Genomic DNA, 19,959 nt, shown 5'->3' with positions numbered 1-19,959 from the left:
ATGGCACTGTTAAACTATTTTCACAAAAAGCACGTATCCATATTACTTTCATAATTTTACAAAGAAGAAGATAATGAATATTTTCAGGCACTGGTGTTTTTGAGTGGTGCTGGTGGTGGAGGTGGCTGGAGCAGGCATTAACACCTCCCTACTCCCTACGTATCAGGCTTGCAAACTTGGGAGCTGGGCCACCCCCTGGGAAGGCCCCTTGGCTCTTGGCAGGTGAACTGAAGCTACAGGAATCTCGAAATTGCCATAGGCCTCCTTTCTACCCCTTTCGGCCACAGGGTCTTCCTGGCTAAAAAATGTAACTGCTGGGGTGGGGGTGTTGGGGGCTTGATAGTAAAAGAGGCCACCCTACGCTTTGTCCCCTTTTCCCCACCAGAGGCTTGGGGAAGGTCTTCCTCTGTGTGTTACTGCATTTACAAGTATTTACTGATGTGTATTATACGTGCATTTTACCAGGTTTTCTTGGGAAAGAAGTCTTGGGGGGCGCGATTGTTTATTAATATATACTTTAGGCTGCATTTCTCATTTCTTTTCAGGTCACTTTACTTTTCTTAATAGATATTCATAAAATGCAACTAAGGTTGAAAGACACACGGGCACCGTTCCTGCGAACTCGCTCACCTCCAAGGGCCCCACGCGGCCGCCCAGTCCCAGCACACGCCCCCAAAGGGTATTTGCGCAGCCGTGACGTCACGGCGTTGGGGCGGGCCCCGTGGCAGGGGCGGGGCGCTTCCCGGATCTCGCGGAGGGGAGGGCCGGGGGGTGCGGCCCCGCGGGGCGCGCTCGGCCCCTGAAGTGCGGGCCTCTCTAAACGCGCTCGCTCCGCAGGCGGTCGTTGCGTGGAGGCTTGCAGGGTCGGGATGTTGGGGGTGCGCGCGCTCCAGGAGCAGAGGCGCCCGGAGCAGAGCGCGGCGGGCCAGTCTCCCGCGCGCTTTGTGCTGGGGCTGGACGTGGGCAGCTCGGTGATCCGCTGCCACGTCTATGACCACGCGACGCTGATTCGCGGCTCCAGCGTGCAGAAGGTGACCGGGGAGCGGGCGTCGGGGCTGCGGGTCAGGGTCGCACAGAGCACCCGGGATCTGGTCGCGGGAGGCGAGCGGCCGGGTCCGCGACATCCAGCCGGAATGCAGCCACCTGCAGCACCGGCGGGCCCTCGGTCCTGAGCGGCGGGCGAGGAGCGGCCAGATCTCAGTCTTACCTCGCAGGGCAGGGCTGAAACCTGCGCGCCGTTCCTGTTCTGGCTGAGGGCAGGAGGGGCCCGGTTTGTGACCGGGGGCCCTTCTCTCGCTTCTGTCACCTGCAGATTCGCCTTTCCTGGGTGGGACTGCGGAGACTCGCAGGGCAGGGCAGAGCACGCGGCGCGTATCCAACCAGAAGGTGCTTCGTGACTTGCTAGGTTTTTCCCACTTCCTCGGTAGGCTTCCAACCCCGTCTTTATTTACATTTCGGTGTTTCAGATCTTGATAGAATTTATTGTCCGTTCCTCAGTTGTCATTATTAACTGCTTCTCAGAGTGCTGGTTCCTCATCTGAGCGACTGATTTTCATGGATATTAGAGGAACTGGACAAGTTTTGAAGGCTGTATTGTCATTACTTTTCTCCTTTCCATCTTTGAGCATTGATAAAACTACCTTTTTCTGGTTTGAGAAACCTACCAAATCCTTACTTCTTATTAGTAAAGCAACCAACAGATTGGTGCTCTTCTGTTCTTATTTTAATGAAGTGTTGATTTCTGCGTGCGCACCAAAAATAATGTGGATTGGATGTGGTGTTCTTACCCTTCTTTCCAATATCAACCTCTTTTTATGTTAGCAGTGTTAGGAGCCATTAGATACCTAAACCATTCCCACCCAGCAGCACTGGATTCTCCGTTTGTTCAGTTCTCACTCTTCTTCCCAACCCCTTAAAGAGTGTTTTTAACCATAGCAGTTGCCCAGGGGCAGATCTATGCAAGTGACTGCGTTGAGAAAATGGGGGAGTTTCATTTCATTCTGGTTTCTGGACCAGAACAGTGAGCTGGGATTAAGCAGCTGGGCCCTTCTCTGGCTACCTGTGCAGAAACACTGCCCACCCACCCTACACACGCCATCCTTCCCCCAACCTGAAAGAACACTGTCCTTTGGCGACTGTGTGTGTCTTATCTTTTTGAATCTTTATCACAACACAAGGATACTTTTCACACAGTCTTCCTCATAATTCTAGACACAAAGTACTTTTGTTTTAGGCAGTGATTTTTTAATTGAAATATTTGGAGCCAAAGGGGGACATGGATTGTCAGAAAATACAAAGTTTCAGTTGTTGTATAATTCGGGACAAATGATTCGTTTTTTAGAAATGAGGTAGGAATCTAAACTATGAATCAAGATTGCTGTGAGTAGCAGGAGACTAGAATGGCTTGCTTAGACTCTCAGCCGTGAAGTGTCTGGAAAGATAGGAGTTAAAAATATAAAAAGTCCCTGCCCTCAAAGGATGAAACACGTAGATTAAGGAGTTTATAGCAATGGCTCTCCAACTGTGGTAAGAGTTCATAGCAGTTCTGTTCTTTTCTTTCTTTCTTTCTTTCAAGATTTTATTTGTCAGAGAGAGAGAGAGAGCACAAGCAGGGAGAGCCCCAGGCAGAGCAGGCAGAGGGAGAAGCAGGCTCCCCTTTGAGCAAGAAACCCCATATGGGACTCGATCCCAGGACCCCGGGATCATGACCTGACCTGAAGCCAGATGCTTAACCTACTGAGCCACCCAGGTATAAGTATAGTTCCTGGGCACCTGGGGTAGCGATGAAGAAATTAAGATTTAGAAACTTGTGTAGCAGTTTACTAGAGTAGTTTTATGTCTGCTGATCTTAAAAATGAAACATTTGGGATTCTATTTTGTATGTAATTTTTTCCTAGAAAATTGTTTTAATTGTGTCTTAAAAATTGTTGGTCCATAACGAATTAGAAATTAGAAAAGAACAACCAGAAATTGGTCATTTATTTCAGATAGCTGGAGGTTTTTTTTTAAGATTTTATTTATTTTTTGACAGAGATAGAGACAGCGAGAGAGGGAACACAAGCAGGGGGAGTGGGAGAGGGAGAAGCAGGAGAGGGAGAAGCAGGCTCCCTGCCAACCAGGGAGGCCCATGCAGGGCTCTGTCCCAGGACCCTGAGATCATGACCTGAGCCAAAGGCAGACGCTTAACGACTGAGCCACCCAGGCGCCCTTGGATACTTGAAGTTCTTTGAGGAAAAGGTTCTTGGCCTACATTGCTACTTAGCACCTGATTTATTACCTCATGGGTACAGAATAAATCATTGAATTGCATTTAATTGAAGTATTAGGAATTCAGTTTGCTTCATGAAACTGGATTGGACACAGAACTTTTGTTTATTTTCTCAAGCGAAAATCACATCCCTGCTAAAATGATGATAAGACTATATATAATAGAAACCCAAAACCTCTTAGTATAGGATTTGACTGATATTGCCACGTAAATAGTTTAAAAGCGAGACAGAGAAAAAGTGAAGAGATCACCCTTAGAGATAAGAACATAATAGGCTGTATTGGTCTTTTAATTAAAATTGAAATCCCAAACATGAACCCTTTATGTTAAGAAGCTAGTACTAGGCCTCTCAGAAGACCAGTTTTATTTCTTGTGGCATTCATTTTTTAATAGCAGAGATACATTTTTAGGCTTTTTCTATAATTTGTATTTTTTTTAAAGATTTTATTTATTTATTTGACAGAGAGAGATACAGCGAGAGAGAGAGCACAAGCAGGGGGAGTGGGAGAGGGAGAAGCAGGCTTCCCGCTGAGCAGGGAGCCCTATGCGGGGCTCGATCCCAGGACCCTGGGATCATGACCTGAGCCGAAGGCAGACACTTAATGACTGAGCCACCCAGGCGCCCCTATAATTTGTATTTTTTATTTTATTTTTTATAATTTGTATTTTTAAAAAATTTTTGTATAGATTCTTAAGTATTGGTGTTATATACCAGAATAGTATTCAGATTTGAAAATCCACACGTCAATATTTGATGTTTCTAGTTTTAAGGAGAAAATTTATCATGTTTCCCATTGGAACATGATGCTATATGTGAGAAACCATGAAGAATAATAACATCTTGGTTGGAAGAACAGGACAGAAAGGCCAGTCCAAGGAGAACAGTACAATCTGTACTAGTGTGTACCCTTCTGGACAGTCTTGAAAAATTCTAGTTGTTTGCTGTGTTTTGTTTTGTTTGTAATCAGCAAAACAAATCTTCTTAGCTTTGGTTATCCTCTTGTCTAATTTTGGTTTGGTCTTCCTTCGGTACAGGAGGAGATTTCACTATTGTGACATGTTTAGGAATAGTGAGCTCTCCGGGCTGGTGGAGTGGAGGGGATTGACCCTGCAGCGCCATCTTCAAGTTTTTTGAGTTTTTTGGGATGAGGAAGTGTTTATTGCAGTTGAGGCATTCGTCTGTGGTCATGAAAGTCTTGCATAGAAAAAACATATTATTTGATAGAAGGGGAATAGATTTTGTTAAGTCTGTCTCTGGGAACTCACCAGGGAGTAGTAGATCCTTTTTTCATATCAGACCTTGTCACCCTCACGCTTCCCACATGTTCCCTGTTTCCTCAGCATTCCTTGTCTTTATTTTGGTCTTTTCTTACATGTTAGATCTTTGGTTGGTTTTTGGTTGTTCCTATTTTCTTTCTTTCTTTTTTTTTAAGATTTTATTTATTTATTTGACAGAGAGAGACACAGTGAGAGAGTGAACACAAGCTGGGGGAGTGGGAGAGGGAGAAGTAGGCTTCCCGAGGAGCAGGGAGCCTGACGCGGGGCTCCATACCAGGATGCTGGGATCTTGACCTGAGCTGAAAGCAGATGAGACGCTTAACGACTGAGCCACCCACTGAGCGCCCTGGTCGTTCCTATTTTCAGTACCACTCAGTAGTCTTACCCTACTCAGCTATATCTGGTATTTGCAAAGAAAGCATTCTTCTGGTTCAGTCCCTTTGGAGAGTAAACCTTTTACCTTCTGCCTGGTTAGGGAGGGGCAGTGATCTGGCTGGAGGAAGGGATTGGGGATTGGGGATCCTTTTAAAGACTTTGAACCAATCTTGGGTTCAGCCCCATCTGGCATCCCAGTCTTTGGAGGGACCTCTACTATTCAGGATTTTACCATAGAATCTCTGCCAGGGGTTGAGCAAAGATGTGGTCATCTGAGGAGGGAGTGAAGTACCAGTTTTCTCCTCTGTTTAGCCATGTGCCACCAACCCACTCACTGTTCATATTAAAAACATTTTGTTAAAACCTGGCCTGAGCCTGTTTGCTCTCTTAGCATTGTCTCTCTGCATAAACCCTTTTAACATTTTTATTTTAATGGAATCTTGAGAGGAATTGGAGATAAGATATGTAGGTTTAAGCCATCATGTTAAACTGAAGCTATGGCTTCTTTTTATGTTTTAAATAACTTACAGTAAAATTGCCTTTTTGGTGAATAAGTTCTGTGATTTTTAGCCAACGTAGGAGTAATCCAAAAAACTCCCTCATGCTAGCCCTTTGTAGTCATACCCCTCCCATACCTAACACGGATCAATTTTCCGTGTCCATAGTTTTGTCTTTTTGAGAATGCCTTATAAGTGGAACAATACAGTCAGTAGCCTTTGGAGACTGGCTTTTTTCAGCATAATGCTTTTTAGATTTCTCCATATTATGTCTATCAGTAGTTCATTCCTTTTTATTTCTAAGTAGTAATCCATTAGACCGATGTGCCACATTCATTCACCAGCTGAAGTACAATTGGGTTATATCCATGTTTCTGGTGATTGTGACTACAGCTGCTATAAACATTTGTGTACAGATTTTAATGTGAACCTAAGTTTCGTTTTCTCTAGAATAAATACCCAAGAGTGGTACTGTTGGGTCATATAGTAAGTTAATGTTTAACTTAACAAAAAAATTACCATGCTTTTCTAGAGTGGCTGTACCATTTTGCATTTCCACCAGCCATGTGTAAGAGTTCCACATGTTCTTCACTGACACTTGAAATTGTTAGTGTTTTTTATTTTATGCATTCTGATAGATGTAGTGGTATCTCATTGTGGTTTTGATTTGCATTTCCCTAATGTTTAGTGATGTTGAATATTTCTCTATGCATATTTGCTATCCATATATATCTTCTTTGGCAAAGTGCCTGTTCAAGTCTTTTGCTCATTTTTTGATTGGGTTGTTTGTTTTCTTACTGTTGAATTTTGAGGTTTCTTCATATATTCTGAATGTAAGTCCTGTGTTGGATGTGTGATTTACAGATATTTTAAATCAGTCTGCACTTTGTCTTTTCATTTTCTTAACTGTGTCTTTTGCAGGGCAAATGTTTTTAATTTTGATGAAGTCCAATTTATCAATTTCTCTGTTTTGTGAATGGTAATTCTGGTGTCATGTCTAAGAGCTCTTCACCTAACCCCACATCACAAAGATTTTCTTCCTGTGTTTTCGTCTAAACATTTTGCAGTTTTATGTCTTAAATTTAGACCTGTGATCAGTTTTGAGTTAAGTTTTGTTTAAGATGTGAGGTTGAAGTTAATTTTTTTGCATATAGGTGTCTGATTGTTCCATCTGTTGAAAAAGCTGTTGTTGTTTTTTTCCACTGAATTGCCTTGTATACACTTGTCAAAAATGAATTAGCTTTATTTGTGTCAGTCTATTTCTGGACTCTGTTCCATTGATACCTATTTGTCTATTTTTTACAAAAAGATTTTATTTATTTTAGAGGGGGAGAGAGAGAGAGCAAGTGGGGGGAGGGAGAGGAACAAGCAGACTCCGCTCCACGCTCCGCACTGAGCCCAACTCTAGGCTGGATCTCAGGACCCTGAGATCATGACCTAAGCCAAAATCAAGAGTCGGATGCTTAACCAACTGAGCCACCCAGGCACCCCTATTTGTGTGTTTTTATGCTAGTAGCACATTGTTTTGATTAATGTAACATTATAGTAAGTCTTAAAATTATGTAGTGTGGTTCCTCCAGTTTTAGGCTTTGTCAGCATTGTTTGGGTTATTTTAGTTCTTTTGCTTTTTCCTATAAATTTTAGAATCATCATGTCTGTATCTACAAAAATTCTACTGGGGGATTTTGATATACAATTGTAGATGGCATTTCTTTAGCACTTTAAAAATGTTGAGCCACTTCCTCCTGGCCTCCATGGCTCTGATGAGAAATCTGCAGCCATACAGAATCATTGTTCTATATATGTAACATGTGTGGCTGCTTTCAGGATTTTTCCTTAGTTTGGTTTTCAACATTTTAATTATGCTGGATCTGAATGTGTAATGCTTTGGACTTATCCTTTTAGGAGTCTTCTAAGTTTCTTGAATATGTAGATTTTAAATCTTCCACTGAACTTGGAAAGTTTTTAGCACTATTACTTCCCTGAAGTAATTTTTTTTTTTTTTTTTTTTTGCACTGAACTCTTTTCTTTCCTTCTTTGGGGACTCTGATGCTCATAAATACTAGATCCTTTGCTCCTGTCTCATAGATCCCTGAGGCTTTATTCATTCTTTTTTTCCAATATTTTTTCTTTCTGTTATTGAAGTTAGATAAATTCTATTGATCTATCTTTGGTTTACTGACTTTCTTCTGTTATTTTTATTCTACTATTGAGCCCATTCAGTATGTTTATTTTAATTATTATATTTTTCTTTTTTAAATTGATTTTTCCAGCTTTACTGAGGTATGATTGACAAATAAAAGTTGCATATAGGTAAGGTGTACAACATGATGTTTTGGTACACATATACATTGTAAAACGATTACATACCCATTACCTCACATAGTTACTATTTGTGTGTGTGTTGAGAACACTTGAGAACTGTTCTCTTAGCAAATTTCAGGTGTACAGTACATTATTATTATAGTCACCATGCGTATATTAGGTCTCCAGAACTTATTCATCTTATAACTGAAAGTTTGTACTCCCCTTGACCAGCATCTCTCCATTTCTCCCATTCTCCTAATTATTGTATTTTTCAATTCTAAAAATTTTATTTTGGTTTCCTTTTGTCTTATATTTCTTGGCTGAGACTTTCTATCTTGCCATTTGTTTCAAAAGAATTTGCCCGTTGTTCTTGGAACATTTTTGTAATAGCTGCTTATGAAGTCTTGATCAGGTATCTGTCATCTTGGCATTGGTATCTATTATCTTTTCCCATGTGAGGTGAGATTTTTCTAGTTCTTCATATACCTGGTAATTTCAGATTATATCATGGACATTTTGAATATAGTGTTATAAGACTCAGGGTCTTGTGTAAATCCTATGATGAACGTTGCTATTTTTCTTTTACCAGGCAATTAATGCAGTTGGGTTCAAGCTACAAATTCTACCAGTCTTTTTTTTTTTTTTTTTTTAATATTTTATTTATTTATTTGACAGAGAGAGACACAGCGAGAGAGGGAACACAAGCAGGGGGAGTGGGAGAGGGAGAAGCAGGCTTCCTGCCGAGCAGGGAGCCCGATGCTGGGCTCAATCCCAGGACCCTGGGATCATGACCTGAGCCAAAGGCAGACGCTTAACGACTGAGCCACCCAGGCGCCCCCAAATTCTACCAGTCTTTTGTGGACCTTGGTTTCAGTGTTTGTCATTTCCAAAATCTTGGCAGTACTGTTTGCATCTGCCCTGTGAATGTGCCACCCAGTAGCCAGTCTGGCACCTGGGTAGGGGTCTGTCCCTTAGTTCTTTATATCTTTGCTATGCTGTTTAGATTATGTTCAAACAGGTACAGCTTCGAGGTGAACTTTGGAATTCATACGCAACTTTCTGGAGGAGCTTTCCTAAGCTCCTCCCTCTCTGAGATTGTCCTGGCACTTTTTGGTTCCCTGAGTTTCCCCTTTTGGCTCCTCTTGCCAGAAAGCTGGAGCTTTCATTACACTACTCTGCCGGCACTTCCTATGCCCACAGCTGGGGCTACACATCAAAAGCACAGAGAGAGAAACAAACCAAAAAAAACAAAACATGGCGGTCTTGGGCCACACCTCCTCTGGTTGGAGAAGTTTTACCTCCTTCAGTATTTTAGGTACTTGAGATTACTGGTGCAATCACTACTACAAGATAACCTGGGTACAAAAGTATGGAGGCAAGCGGGAGAAAAAAAGATATATGGGGGACTTCTCCCATTCTCTCTGAGTGTTAGCCAAAACATGAGAGTTTCTGGAGTTTCCGCTGATCCTGGTACCCACTTCTGGTTTTATGGACTTGCTTGAGTCTAGGCCAGGGAATATCAGGAAAAAAATGGGAAACTCACCACCAGTTAGTAGTACTGGAATTCTTATCTTCCCCTATCTTCCTGCCCCCCGTAGACTTTTTAGAGTCCACATGCATTCGGTCCAGGTTTTATCTCTGCATTCAGTGGTGGAGACAGGGTGGAGTGTGCTTCCTCCATCATAGTCTGAATCAGAACTTGGTACTTTGTTAATTTTTGTTTTTTTTAAAAATTTTTCTCATAAAAATGGTACGTCTTCATTATAGAAAACTTGGAAAGTAAAGATAAAACAAAGAAAGCTAAAATTTTCTGTAAATTCATGAACTGAGGAAAACTTTATTTCATATTTTCCATTTTAACAATAAAAATGAATTAGATAATAAATGAAATCATGTTGTAATCATTTTAACCATTTAAAAAATTTTAAGACCCAGATATTATTGACTTGATCTAATGTTGTTTTTACTAAATTTTCTTTTTCTAAATAGATAGAAAATCTTTATCCTCAAGCTGGCTGGGTTGAAATTGATCCCGATGTTCTCTGGCTTCAGTTTGTAACTGTAATAAAGGAATCTGTTAAAGGTAATTAGGCTTGCAAAAATAAAAATAATAAAGTGTATTTTGTTTGTAGTAAGAGTGTTCCTCAGTCTGTAGAATTTTATGGGTTTCCTAAATTATAATTACAGGAATGTTGTTTTACTGGGGTAAAATTTCCTAGTATTTTTTCGGCAGACATCTGTGGTTAATTGTTAACCACTTTGTCAAGGAAAGGTAACAGCAACTCTCTCTGTCCTCTGGCTTAAATCTTTTTTCAATACGGTATAAAGGTTCATTTTCCTTCTTCATTCCAGGTTGTGGCTAGTGCTCATTCGACTTCTGTTGTGTATAAAATACTAGAGGGTTATAAACAAAATTAGAACCCACAGTTCCTGCTCTCAGGAATTTACAGCTTTATTCCTTTTTTTTTTTTTAAGATTTTATTTATTCATTCGAGAGAGAGAATGAGAGAGAGAGAGCACAAACAAGGGGAGGGGTAGAGGAAGAGGGAAAAGCAGGCTCCTTGCCAGGCTCTGCTCATGACCTGAGCCAAAGGCAGATGCTTAACCTACTGAGCCACCCAGGTGCCCCGAATTACCTTTATTGTTAAACAAGTTTTTGTTTTTGTTTTCATTTTTTTGTGTGACCTCTTGATGCAAAGTCTTGGCCATAGTCACGGTGGGAAATATTAGCTCTTTTCTTTCTTTCTTTCTTAAATTTTCTTTTTTTTTTAAGATTTTATTTATTTATTTGACACAGAGAGACACAGCAAGAGAGGGAACACACAGGGGGAGTGGGAGAGGGAGAAGCAGGCTTCCTACCGAGCAGGAAGCCTGATGCGGGACTCGATCCCAGGACCCTGGGACCATGACCTGAGCCGAAGGCAGACACTTAACGACTGAGCCACCCAGGCGCCCGCTTGCTTGCTTGCTTGCTTGCTTGCTTTTTTTTGTTAGAGAGAGCACACACAAGCAGGGGGTGCAGAGCCAGAGGGAGAAGCAGGCTTCCCTCTGAGCAGTAAGCCCGATGTGGGGCTCAATCCCAGGACCCCGGGATCATGACCTGACCCGAAGCCAGATGCTTAACCTACTGAGCCACCCAGGCGCCCGAAATCTTAGCCCTTTAAGGACATTTTCAGTGCAACTTTCTTTAAGAATGTGGCAAAAGCTGACTTGTAAATGTGAATTCTAAAAGATCTTTTACTTCGTGCTCACTTCGGCAGCACATATACTAAAAGATCTTTTACTTCATTTTTGTGGCTCAGTTGCTTCTCCTTCTTGCCTTTTTGGTTTGAAATACTTCAAAACTTACTTAAAAAGCTGCAAGAATAGTACATGGAACACCTGTTTGCCTTTCCCAGATTCAAACATGTTAAGCAGTGTTTACCATTCTTTACAAACTCTTTTTTTGACCCGGTTAAAAGGGTTGGTTTGACATAATAACCTGTTGTCCCTAAATACATCAGCATTATCTCCAAAAGAAAGGAGAATTCTCTTATATAAACACACTGCACATATCACAGAGGAAATTTAACATTAATACAGTAATATTTTCTAATACTTAATCTTCAATATTCCTCTTATCTCAGTCATTAATCACTTTTTTCCAATCCAGAATGCATCCAAATGTGAGGCATTGCATTTAGCAATCAGTCTGTCTGGTCTTTATTTATTTATTTACTAGTCTCTTTTAATCTAGAGCATGTTATTCATGGTATTGACAGTTTTCAGAGGTATAGACCAGTTTATTAGACTGTTCTGCATTTTGCTGTTGTCTTGATTTATTTCCCCATGATTAGATTCAGGTTAAATATTTTGGGGAGGAGTACTGTACCGGGGGTGATTTGTCTTTCTTGGTGCTCAAATTGAAGTTGTACCTAATTTTCCTAGCGGGATAAATTACTCTTCTGAAAGAGCATCACAAAAAAATACTCCAGTAGCTATATTTTAAGAACTATGAACCAGAGAGACCATGTTTTTTTTTCTTTTTTTTAAAGATTTTGTTTATTTATTAGAGAGAGAGAGAGAGCGCGCACAACTAGGGGGAGCAGCAGAGGGAGAGGGAGAAGCAGGCTCCCTGCTGAGCAAGGAACCAGACACAGATTGGATCCCAGGACCCTGGGATCATGACCTGAGCTGAAGGCAGACGCTTAACAGACTTAGCCACCCAGGGGCCCCAGAAAGACCATGTTTTTATTTGCATCTTAGCATCTGTTTGTTGGAAAATAAGATCTAAGCTTCAGTAATTATACTATTTTCCCTGGGAGTTTTCCTTTATTGTCATCAACCAGCTTCTATTATGGTATGGTGACCTTATTCCTATTCAGGAATAACAATTTGGGACAAGCAAGCTATGGCAAAAACCATAGGCAAGTCCAGCAAACAAAGGAAAGGAATGTTATTTTGTGGAAAAGGAGAAAGAGGTTGGGAAGGATTGTTTTTAACTATAGTCCATTGGAGAAAGGCAAGAGTTTGGGGTAATGATGGTTTTTCATTGGCTGGGGTAGTAGATTTATTATAGGAGATGCAAAGTACATCTTTTCCTGTTAGGACCTATAATTGCTGATTCTTTCCTGCTGAGGAGTCTTCTCTTGGGGTCTGTAATTGGTAGGTCTTCCTGTAATTGACCCAGTGGTATGGCCCTGACTACGTTTTAGAGAGGTTTCCCTTTATTAATTTTCATAGGTTGATCATTACTTGAATTAAGATCGGTCTTTTAGTGTTATCAAGAAGAAAATACAATCCAACTTACTTTGAGTAGTGTTTGCTTTTTTTCTAACATTTAAAGCAAAAAGCCCATTTTGTTATTATTAGAATATGAACTTTTTCCCTTTAAGTAAGAAATTACTACAAAGTCATCTTAGTAATGCTTCCTTCATTAGCTCCAATTATGTTACTAAATGCTAAACCCAGATGTTTTTCTTAAATATTATATTGGATGATTTATTTCCCATGCTGTAATATTGTAAAGAAAAACTTCACTGGCTTTTAAACATGTGTTTTACCTATCTTTATTTTTAGCTGCAGGAATAGAGATGAATCAAATTGTTGGTCTTGGCATTTCAACACAGAGAGCAACTTTTATTACGTGGAACAAGTAAGTGCATTGTGTGCTAAGCATTCTGTTGCTGGGTTCGTACCACAGTGAATATGTTGCTACATTGCTGTGAAACCTTTTTGGAGAGTTTTAAATTGGTGAATTAATAGCAGTTTACTTGGATAAGAGAGATGAAAGTGGGCCTACTTTCTGGCATTGTAAAATATGCTCCCTGCATGTTATCTGGACTTGACTTACATAAAATGATAACAATAAAAAGTATTGTTACTGTCATTAAAATTCTCCATTCCTTTCTTTTGACATAAGTTAGTTTTTCAAATAAGCATGGATTGAAATCTTAAAAATTAGCTTATAACGAAAAAGATTCAGGAGAGCCTAACAAGTTTCATAAACACAATTCTATAATTACGGTTTATGTTTTCAGTCTACTCCAAATTTAGTATTTAAGTACCTACAGCATATGAGGTATGTGTAAATTAAACACAATTATAATGGCTACCATATAGTGAATATCTATGATATTTCAGGTTCTATTATCCTAACAAACAAACTTGTTATTTAGGTATTATGTCTTTTTTACAGAGAAAGAAACCAGGGCTCAGTGAGATAAGTAAGTGGTTCAAGGCCACTCAGTTAATAAATAGAGTCAAGGTTCCAGATTTGTTTTTTGACCCCAAACATGCTCTTTCTACTATGCCCGTATTGCCGTCAACATGAGTTTCTTTAAACTTTTTTTTAATATTTTATTTATTTATTTGAAAGAGTGAGAGAGAGCATGAGGATGGGGTGAGGGTTAGAGGGAGAAGCAGGCTGCCCGCTGAGCAGGGAGCCCGATGCAGGGCTGGATCCCGGCACTCCAGGATCATGCATGACCTGAGCCAAAGGCAGATGCTTAACTGACTGAGCCACCCAGGTTCCCCAACATGAGTTTCTTCAAAAACAATAACAACAACCACAAAACTCTATAAAATGTTTCTTTGTTAGAAAGCACTAGACTCCAAAGGGCATCTTGAGCATGGGGCAGTGGGGAAGAAAAGTAGTAGATATAAGAAGTAGGGATAAGTGTAAGAAACCTAATCGGGCTGAATTCACAAGATCTTGGCCATTATTTCAGTATTAGGTTAGAGGAAGAAGTTTAACTTTACCAACATTTCTGGCCTTGATGTTTGGGGGGATATGACTGAAATTATAGAGAACATTAGAGGAGGAATGAGTTAGATGGTGATGAGGGTGGGTGGAAGGGAATATGATAAAAGTGTTTGGTTTGGGACATGTGAATGTGGAGATACCCCAAAGGTGGTTAGAACGTCTGTCTGGTTTAACTAAGGCATGACTCATTTCCTCTAGATAAGTGCTCTTTCTTTCAGGGCATATGTATCTCAGATGGTTGCCTGCATCTGCAGTCCCGCTCTGCCTTCCCCAAACTTCCCACCCAGTGTGTTGGGCATAACAAGTCAGATGAAAGAAAAAAGGAACTAAAGTCATCTGTGTAGATGTAGTTTCTAAATAGTGGCGCCATTGACATTTTGGGCCAATGATTCCTTGTTGTTGGGGGCTATCCTGGGCATTGTAGGGTGTTTAGCAGCATCCCTGGTCTCTGCCCACCAGATACCAGTAGCACCCCACACCCCTAGTTCTTACAACCGAAACATCTCCAGACATTGCCCAATGTCCCCTGGGGGACAGAATCACTCCCAGTTGAGAATTGTTGACATAGACAGAGTCTGGAGAAATAGGTGTGTTCTCTGATAGAGATTATATGGATAGAAAAAAAAGAAGACTGAGGATTTGGACAATGAATATTCACCCCTCCCCCCACCATAACGGGGGTCAGAAAGCAAAAAGCTGGCATGATGGGACAAACACAAATCTGGGAAGTAGGTGGTATGGAAGTAGGGGCAAGGGAGTGTTCCTAGGGAAATAACCGACTGGAAGTGTTATGTTTTGTTGGATTTGGAGATTAGGTCATTGACCACAGAGATTGTTTTCATCAAAACCTAGATAGCAGGTCATTCATGACAAGGAGGTCAAAATGTTAGGAAGCAAAGTTTTTATGTGGCAATAGGACCATATCTCACTTTTGGAAGAAATAGAGTCAGATTCCAAGACGGTTCACCTCCCTTACTGGTGGTGTTGTCCCTGTGAAAGGGTAAGATTTCTTCCTAAGACAATTGTGAGTTTTCTCCGTGGCTATCCTTTTTTGAGATGTTTGTATTCTTTCCTGAGTCTTGGAAACTTTTTTTTTTAAAAGATTTTATTTATTTATTTGACAGAGACACAACGAGAGAGGGAACACAAGCAGGGGGAGTGGGAGAGGGAGAAGCAGGCTTCCTGCTGAGCAGGGAGCCCGATGCAGGGCTCGATCCCAGGATCCTGGGATCATGACCTGAGCCAAACAGACACTTAACGACTGAGCCACCCAGGCGCCCTGAGTCTTGGGAACTTTGCTTGTAGGAACTGAAATACTAGATATTGTCCAAAAAAAAAAACCCCACACAAGGCTTTGTGCTTCTTTTACCTTAAAATAACGGGGTCCTAAAATAATGCTCCCCGAGTCCTGGTGAGCCGCTGGAGCACATAATGTTGGCAGATCTACGAGCTGTACAACAAAGAACTGAGATGCAGCACAAAAGTGGCATGGCTCTGAGCCAGCAGGAAGTACTTCGTGCTCATTTTCTGGAGAAAGAGTGACGGACAGGACCCTGGCACGGTCTACTGTGCATTCCAGTCCCGGCCTGCACCTCCTCTCCCCAGCTCACTGTTTCTTTCTCCTGCAGTCACGGCCGTAGTCCTGTTGTCTTGACCATACAGACATTATTTTCTGGTTGTTGCTGTCAGGAAGTCTAAAACTTTGGACTTTGTTTTCGTTTTTCTCCTTCCCCCTCCTTTAGATGCCAGGAAGCTTGGTCTTTGCGTTTTCTTCATATTCTTCAGGTTAAAAAATTTTTTTCAATATATTTAATCAGTGGTGTGTTTAGCCTGCATCTTAAAATAACAAAATGATATCTCCTCCATTTTGGTTGTTTTAAATTCCTTTTGTCCTAAAATACCTGAGCTGTTTTGTTTCTTCAATCTCTGCATCTCTCAGGGAGGCTTCTGCCAGGTAACCTCAGATCAGGGTGTGTGCCAATTAGTAACATAAACTGGGAGTCATGCAAGCAAACTGAGATTCACTCAGTAACCATTTGAGGACTTACAGGGAGTAAGGCACTGTGCCGGCTGCTGAGCTGAATATGAAAATGAGTACGAATACCAGCCCTCAAGGAATTTACAGTCTCATAATACAAGTATACAAATGAGTCTGTGTTCCCACAGCACCAAATATATCTTTTATTGTAATACCTGATACTTGTGTTAATGATTCTTACCAATTATGACACAAATATATTAAGAGCCATGGAATGGCAGAATGTGTTAGAGAGGTTTAAGGCAACTCATTTATGATATTGTTATTGATGTTTTCCCTCCATTTCCCCTTTTATTATTGACAGAGATAAAACAAACCCAAATCACTGCTAAGGGAATATTAGAATATGTGCTACTTCTTTTTTTTTAAGATTTTTATTTATCTGACAGAGAGAGGCAGTGAGAGCAGGAACACAAGCAGGGGGAGTGGGAGAGGGAGAAGCAGGCCTCCCGCCGAGCAGGGAGCCCGATGTGGGACTCGATCCCGGGACCCCAGGATCATGACCTGAGCCGAAGGCAGACGCTTAACAACTGAGCCACCCAGGCGCCCAGAATATGTGCTACTTCTTGAGATCAGTATTCTAGATTGTCTTCCACCATGTTATGAACTAATGATGTCACTTTCCTCTTGTGATCTTCTCCCCGTCTTTGTTCTTCAGCTGTACTAGCATCTTAACACATCATGCTTCATCCTGTCTGAGAACCTTTGAACATGTAATATATTTTGTCAGGAGAGTTCGACCTCCTTGTTTGTTCCCACTGATCCTTCAGAGCTCAATTCTATTGTCATTTCTCAAAGAAGTCTTTCCTGACCCCTGCACTGCGCAAGGTGTCCCTGTTAAATATACTCATGTTGTTTCTCCTTCAGAGGACTTATTATCTGTAGTAAGCAAGCAATTGAGTAATTAAGTATTTCTTTGGTTTCTCTGGTAGAGAATATATTCATAGGAGCAAAGATGCCATATCCCTTTCTTCATAGCTATGTCCCCACCTCCTGGCACAAATTGCTGGGTAAGCATTTGATGAATCAGTGATTAAAAATCAGATTTAAGTATGTAAATAGATGCTATTGTGTGTAGAATGGCATCAGAGAATCATATATGCATAGATTTCATTTCTGTCAGACACAGTCTGATAGTCCTCATTGATAGCAGCCTTCGTTTATCAAATACTTCTTTGGTGTCTGGGCTAGGGGGTGAGAATCTTAAAGTGAATAGACTGTGTCTTCAGGAGGCTCACAGTCCAGTGGGGGATACAGTGTGAGCCTAGATTGTTAGGGTGCAGGCTGGTAGACATCTGCCTAGTAGAACTGCTGTGTACCTGGTAATGAAGGAGCTGAAGAGGGGCACTGAATAGCTTAGAAGGCGGAATGAGGGAGGGTTTTACAGAGTCATTTGTGCCAAGCGTTGTAGGATGAGTAGGAGTTTTCTAAGTAAGAATCAGCAGTACTGTGGAATTCAAGGGGTAAAATAAGGAAGGCACCACTCCCAGGTGAATCCAGGTAGATAGTGGATTTGAGGGGAATGAGACTAAGTCTGAGAAATTTTTTTGAAGGCTATTGTTTATTCACGTCTCTGCTTTCATATCTAAAAACACTCCTCGGGCGCCTGGGTGGCTCAGTTGGTTAAGCGACTGCCTTCAGCTCAGGTCATGATCCTGGAGTCCCTGGATTGAGTCCCGCATCGGGCTCCCTGCTCAGCGGGGAGTCTGCTTCTCCCTCTGACCCTCCCCCCTTTCATGTGCTTGCTCTCTCTCATTCTCTCTCTCTCAAATAAATAAATAAAATCTTTAAAAAAATAAAAAATAAAAAAAAATAAAAACACTTCTCACCCCCACTTACTCTATTCCTTTACCATGCCAGTGTTTCATAGCATGATCCTTACGTGAAATGATAGTTTTAATTACTCATTTGTTCCCCCCTCCCCCATTAAAGGGTAGACTACAGGGATGTTATGGAATCCCTTTGTAGATTTAGGATGACCCCTCTTCCCCCTAGTTTTTGGCTGAAGCAGCTAAAAGCTATCATTAACTCAGGTGTGGCACAGTGGAGGAAGAGGGGCAGCAGGTTTGGGTGGACGTGTTGCATTTGAGATGGCATGGAGCAAACTTGGGAGATCTGTGGAAGGTAGCTGTTTGTGAGGGGATGGAACTTAAGTGAACGTCTGGCCCTAGAGATGTAGTGAGGTGAATAGTCCTGTGGTGACTGCATTCATGGATGTGGGTCAGATTTGTTTTTAGAGAGAGCAGCTAGTTAAAAAGAGAAGGGGGCCAAGGATGTAACCCTCAGCAGGCACCAGCATTTAAATGGCAGTCTAAGGAAGAAAAATCTGCAAAGGAAACTAAAAACATATACTTAGAGAGGTAGGAGGAGAAACAGCACAATGATATCATGGAAGCTTAGGAAAGTGACAGTTTTAGGTAGGAAGAAGTGATTGTCAGGAGTCAATATTGCAGAAAGGTCAAGTTAAATTGAAAAGGAGCCTGTAAATCTGGAAATTAGGAAAGCAATGGTTACCATAGTGAATGTAATTTTCATGAATGATTAGAAATCTAAATTGCATTTGAATTGTGTTCAGTTGAGGTAATGGGAGGTGATGAGGAAACATTGAAGGGGCTTAGTCAGGTGTGGGGGGCATCCTGGGTCAGGAGAGATGTTTTTGGTTCTGTTTCAAAGATGGGGAGATGTAAGCATGTGTAGAACAGAGAGTTGATGGAATATTGATGAAATGAAGTGATGGAAGAGTCAGGAAGCATGGGTATAGAGGGTACTGGTGGAGCTGCCAGCCTGAGACGTGAGAGGAAAAGCTTTTCCTCTGACCCAAAAGAGAAGTGGAAGAAGTGGGGAATTGAGGAAAGTCATTCCTGTGTTCTTACTTCCTTTGAGAAGCAGGTGGCCATGCTGGCCTAGGGCTTAAGAAATCTGGTGAAAATTAAGATGTGCCATTTGCGGGGCATGGGGAGGAAACTAATGAGGGACAAGAGAAAGACTTTTATCATTTTAAGTGACTCTGAGAACATAGCCAAGGTTATATTGTATATATATGGATTGGTATCAGTTCACAAGATTCTGGCATTGAAGTAGACACAGAAGAAAGCTGGAATGATCCCAGGTTAGGTGTTGGAAAGGTAGATGGTTAACTTGAAAGGGAAGAGGTAAAGAGTGACATTGTGCAGAATAGTGGAGAAGGAATCTGTGAGGGTTGGTCAAAGCAAGCACTGAGTTGGAAAGAGGTTGTAGTAAACTATTTCAGAACTCTAGAACCTGATCAGGCCTTATAACAACTAGGGGATGCTGGATGAGGGTAGAGGCTACTCTTCTCAGGTAAGTGGTGTGTGCAAACCGGCAATCATCCTTTACTCCTCAGCCCTGCTTCGGGTGTGAGGAAAGCAGCTTGCATTCCTGGAGTGAGTAGCTGGTGCCAGGGCAGGCAGACGGGACACTGTCCTACAAAAATTTGAGTGTGTATGCTCTGGTGGATTTGATCGTGCCCTACAGGACTGGCACAGATGCTTACCTATATTCCGACCCTCTCAGCTGCAGTCACTTTCTTAAGCTGTATCTGTTGGAAGACTTAAAGGGCCAGTACCTTTGGGGGGTTTTTTAGAGCCAGACATTTAAGAAAATCTTTGTCAGGTCACTAGCTGATCACAGAGGTAACAGAAGTTGCAGAAACTTCAGAGACCACACATAACAAGGAATACACACTTCGCAAAAATAGTTTGAAAAAGTCACAAGCTGGCAACTCCAACCCTCAACGAAGAAAAATCAGCAATCCCTGAGGAGTGGGAAAATCAGATTTCTAGAGTTATCACATTTGTTTTCAAAGGCATAAGTTTTAAACATCTCACTGACTGAAGAAATTAGTCACAATTTAAGGAACATTCGATGAATTAATCTGTTAAAAACTAAAATTACACATTAAGATATAAAATTGCACAATATAAATAGTATA

General features: G+C 41.4%; 1 protein-coding gene across 5 annotated transcripts in view; it reads left to right on the top strand.

The window, feature by feature from the left end:
• Positions 1–763: 763 nt before the first annotated feature.
• GK5 (glycerol kinase 5) overlaps positions 764–19,959 on the top strand; it is a 79,121-nt gene continuing 59,925 nt past the window's right edge. For 2 of the 5 annotated variants that reach the window (XM_034996193.1, XM_034996148.1), the window contains exons 1-3: positions 764–1,031; positions 9,715–9,808; positions 12,784–12,859. In XM_034996193.1, the coding sequence (XP_034852084.1) occupies positions 870–1,031; positions 9,715–9,808; positions 12,784–12,859 (332 nt within the window). In that variant the 5' untranslated portion in view covers positions 764–869. Of the gene's footprint in view, positions 1,032–1,312; positions 1,424–9,714; positions 9,809–12,783; positions 12,860–19,959 lie in introns of all 5 variants that reach the window. The other 3 variants (XM_034996170.1, XM_034996159.1, XM_034996179.1) reach the window with 3 other exon arrangements.

Source organism: Mirounga leonina, unplaced genomic scaffold, assembly GCF_011800145.1.
Source record: "Mirounga leonina isolate KUSES-001 unplaced genomic scaffold, KU_Mleo_1.0 Mir_115, whole genome shotgun sequence".
Taxonomy (NCBI): Eukaryota; Metazoa; Chordata; class Mammalia; order Carnivora; family Phocidae; genus Mirounga; species Mirounga leonina.
Note: the sequence above shows the minus strand (reverse complement) of the source record. Positions and strands in the feature narration are given on the sequence as shown.